The sequence below is a fragment of the Cannabis sativa genome, chromosome 8, assembly GCF_029168945.1.
Source record: "Cannabis sativa cultivar Pink pepper isolate KNU-18-1 chromosome 8, ASM2916894v1, whole genome shotgun sequence".
Lineage (NCBI taxonomy): Eukaryota > Viridiplantae > Streptophyta > Magnoliopsida > Rosales > Cannabaceae > Cannabis > Cannabis sativa.
The window spans coordinates 20793937-20798303 of record NC_083608.1 but is presented as its reverse complement, the minus strand read 5'-3'; the positions used below and the strand labels follow the sequence as shown (position 1 = coordinate 20798303).

At 27.5% G+C, this 4367-nt stretch overlaps 1 protein-coding gene across 1 annotated transcript; it reads right to left on the bottom strand.

The window, feature by feature from the left end:
* Positions 1 to 2867: 2867 nt before the first annotated feature.
* LOC115699230 (dirigent protein 21) lies at positions 2868 to 3656 on the bottom strand. The gene has a single exon (XM_030626528.2). The coding sequence runs from the start codon at positions 3595 to 3597 to the stop codon at positions 3022 to 3024; it is 576 nt and encodes a 191-aa protein (XP_030482388.2). The 5' UTR covers positions 3598 to 3656; the 3' UTR covers positions 2868 to 3021.
* Between the last annotated feature and the right edge of the window lie 711 nt (positions 3657 to 4367).

Here is a 4367-nt window from a genome sequence, read left to right as displayed (position 1 = left end):
CATTTAGGCCATAAAACTCTAAGTCTGAAACCATAATCCTCTCTCTCTCTCTCTCTCTCTCTCTCTCTCTCTCTCTCTCTCTCTCTCTCTCTCTCTCTCTCTCTCTCTCTCTCTCTCTCTCTCTCTTTTATACACGCCCAAAGGGCTTTCTCTTCCTTTCCCTCACACGCCTCTAAGGCTCTATCTCTCTCTCATTAGAGACCTGCCTACTAATTCATACATTGTAACCTTAAAAGAGCTATATCAGCTCCCACATATAGTGATATGAATAGTATTATCTCTAGGTATTAATACAACTAAAAGGGGAGTAGGTCATTACACGCTAGCTAAGGGGGTCGAACCTCTATAAAAATCCTTGAGTTCTTTTACTTTCTAGTTCTAATTATAACATGTGGCAAGCATCAGTGATAATACGACTCTGCTGTTAGTTGGCTAATTTTTGAGGTCAATACACAACAACTCATAATTTTTTTTTAAAAAAAATTGACATAACTTTAAAATAAAAAAAATAAATAAAGAAAACTAGCTAATATAGATATACCATAATCTTTAATTAATTTGCTTCTAATTCTAAAAAAAATATGAAAAAAAAATTATTGAATTTTTTATGTGGCAAAAGACAATATAAATAATACATAGTGTAAAATAGTAATTTATCTACAAGTTTTGAAATGAGAACATTTATTTACATAGTGCTCTAATTTGGGGTCATTTATAATTTATCTTTTTCCTATCATTAAGTTGGGCCTATTTTTAGTTTGCTATATGATTTAGTTTTTAGTCTTGAGTTTAAGTTTCGATAAAAATGATTTATTTGTTATTAATTATTTTTAACTATTATGTATCATATGAAATTTTAACACAGCATTTTCTTAATCAAATTAAAAAAATATATTAATTAAAATTCATTACATTTATATTTATTATAATATTTTTTATAATAATATATACATATTGTTTTTTTGGCTATTAAATGCATGATGAGAAGTGTTATACATAGTGAGGATTTATATGCACCATGGTTTGAAGATTTTGACGCCTTCAATGGCTTTTGTGCCACTAATTATAGCTTGTCCTAATTTTTAAGGTAGTTTGTAGTATATGTTGTAGGAGATTTTCTATTTTCAAAAATATATGTTCATAATTAAAATAAAAATTATTAAAGTTTTCAAATTTTTAATTTAATTTAGATTGGGTTTTTAAGTTAGATTTGTATTTTTCAAATTCAGAGACATTAGAAAATTTAGAAAATAACTTTATAAGTTTTTAGAAATGGTATAATCTTTAATGATTATTTAGGAAAATATTTTATTTTATGGGCTAGTTGGGTGATTGTCGTTGCTACTAGCTAAAAGGTAACACCTTTGGCTAATTATTTTTAAGATTTATCATTAGTATAAGTTTTACATGTAGTATTTTATTTATCATTAGTATTTTTTTTTTTGTACATATTCTAATACAATTTATTTTCTTGTTTTTGTTTTGAGACCTTTTAGGTAATTTTTAGTATTACAATTTGAAGCCTTAACTCTTTTGGTGTGTTGTTTGAAGACGTAATAATTTTATTGTCTAAATTTTTGGGACAATTTTGTCTCATGTTGTTAGTTTACTTTAAAAGTTTATGATTTCACAAAATATATTATTCAATTAGACCATAAACTATTCTATTTTGAGGAGATTCTTACGCTAGCTGTTTATGGATATTTACAATATAAATTTATGAGTAATTCAATCCTTAGCTATATTTAAAAAAACTTATAAAAAAGATAAGTATCTTAAATTTAGAAACTTGCAATTATAATTCCAGTAGTATTCATTTAAAAAATATAACAATCCGTACTTATTTGAAATTTTCCTCTAACGTTACAGTAAATTAATAAATCTTCTTATGCATGTAAATATATCATTATTATTTTATTTGGTTGCCTACTATATAAAGCAACAATAAGAGCAAGAAATAAAGGGTAATGAATCCTTGATAGTAAATAAAATTACAATCCGTTCAGAATAAAAGGAAAATAAAATAAAATAAATCAAAATATAATGATTCTACAATCCGAATCAGTTTAGAAAGAAAAAAAAAAAAAGTTCATGAGGGGGCAAACCTTAAATTGCAATTTTGGAATTGCGTGCCTAAAAGAAAAAGCATAAAGAAAATAAGAAATTAATTTGCTAATGTAGTTGATGATATGTGTACTCTTGAGGATCTTTCCTCAAATCTCAATAGCACCTCTTTCGGCTGATTTCAGGTGATGACTAATTGATTTTTCTTTTAGCCCCATGATAACGAAACAACCAAAAAAAAATAATGGTTAAATTTAATTCAAATCCAGTTTTGATTGGTTGGTTCCAATATTAATAGCCAGGATTCTAATTGAAGTCTTCCCATATTCAGTAAATTATTATTATTATTTTGTAGCAAAAGAAAGGAAAGATGATGATGAAATAATAAATTACTGAATATGATAATAATGCTCATGATAAGTGACAAATTTGAACCACATACGCAACAAAATATCTCAGAGCAAAAATCTATATAGAAGGAAAAAACAAAAAAAAGAAGAAGAAAAATAATAATTATAATAATAAGTTGATGGTCTTGCACAATATAAAAAGACAAATGTCCTTGAAATTCTAAACAAAATATACATACATATATATGAAAAGAAATTAATTAAGTTAAACAATTAAATCCTGTCATTTGTCATTTTTGTTTTTTAAATCCTATCAAATGAAAATTCTTCTCTAATATACTATTATTGTGTCAATATCATCATCTCAAATTAAGCTCCAAAATCATATTATGCCGCCGTACCGTACCCACAAATTAAAAGATTATAACAACATAACTAAATCGAACAAGGATATACAAACCAATGAAAAATCATTATTAATCTTATTATTAATATATAAAGGCATAAATTATAAATTTATATTCTAATATTACAATAATTAAAATAAAGAAAATAAAAGATGAACCGAATACATTAACTGGGGCCTAGCTATATATACCTTAATTACCTAGTAATGCAAAACATATACATTATACTCAACAACAGCATCACCAGAAGTAAGATTAAATGTATGTGTCTTGGCCTGAGCATAGCCTCTAGCAAACCGGAAAAGCCCGGTTCCACCAACGATGGGCATCTCTCTAACGGCGGAGAACACGGCGTTACGTCCCAAGATGCTGAGTGTGCTGCCGTTAAACTTACCTTCCGTGAAAACATAATTCAAAACCATAAGTAATCCCACATCGGATTGGGAGGCCGAGGCGTAGATTCCCTGTGCTCTTCCCACTGCCTTGGAGTTGGGCTCTGGGCCCTCGGTCAAGGGATCGTCGATGACCACCACGACGCCGAAGCCTGTCGATGACGTGTTCGATGTTTTTGCCGACGCCACTTGGAGGGCTGTAGGGTTTGGACCGCTGACGATGTCGTGGAAGTAAAAGTGGAGATGTGTCAGCTGTTCCTTCTTGTTAAGTAGCCCTAGGTGTTTGAGAAAAGGGTTTTTGTACTTACTACCATTAACGGTGAGGTTTAACAGGGACAAGGCTATTACGGATATGATAATGGTGGTTTGGAGAGCTTGAGCCATGATTGAGATATGATAATTTATCAATTGCTATAAGCCAAGAGGTTGTGAGATTTTTGTCTTGTGATTTATGTCATTTATATAGGCATAACAAGTTATGAATGTTAATTGTAATGTTAAATTTTTGTTAAAGTAAAATTTAATAATAATTTAAATAATTAAAAATTAGTTATGATTAAATTAATTACATATTTTGTATGTATTGATTTTAAAAATTAGTTTTAGGATATTTATATTAAAAAAGAATAATTGATGAAAATTAAAGTCATTATTATTTTGTATTATTTTGAAAAATATAAATTTAATTTATTATTTAATAACTAATAGTTTTTTGTAAAACATAAATTATAAATAATAGGAGAATTATTTCATATATTATTTTTAATTTTTTTTTTTCAAATTTACTGTTTAGGTTCTAAAGTGGTTAGTTTCTTTAGTTGGGATTTAGATTGCTCTGCTAATTGTAATAGAGATTTATATATAAAATTATGTAAAAATTAAAAAAAAAAAAAAAAACCTCTTTTGAGGTGTAAAAGTAAAAAAACTCCAAAATAATATTTATTATTATTATTATTATTATTATTATTATTTTGGTTTGTAGAAAATGTTGGACACGTTTTTGGAAAATGACTATTTATAATATTCTAATCTCGCTTTGCTAGCTAGTCTGTTAAACGAGACAAGTCTGTTTTTGACTTGTCAATTGAAAATTGTAAATGACGCACAAATTGATGTGTCACTTGATTTTATTCTAAAGAAAAAATTTATTATGA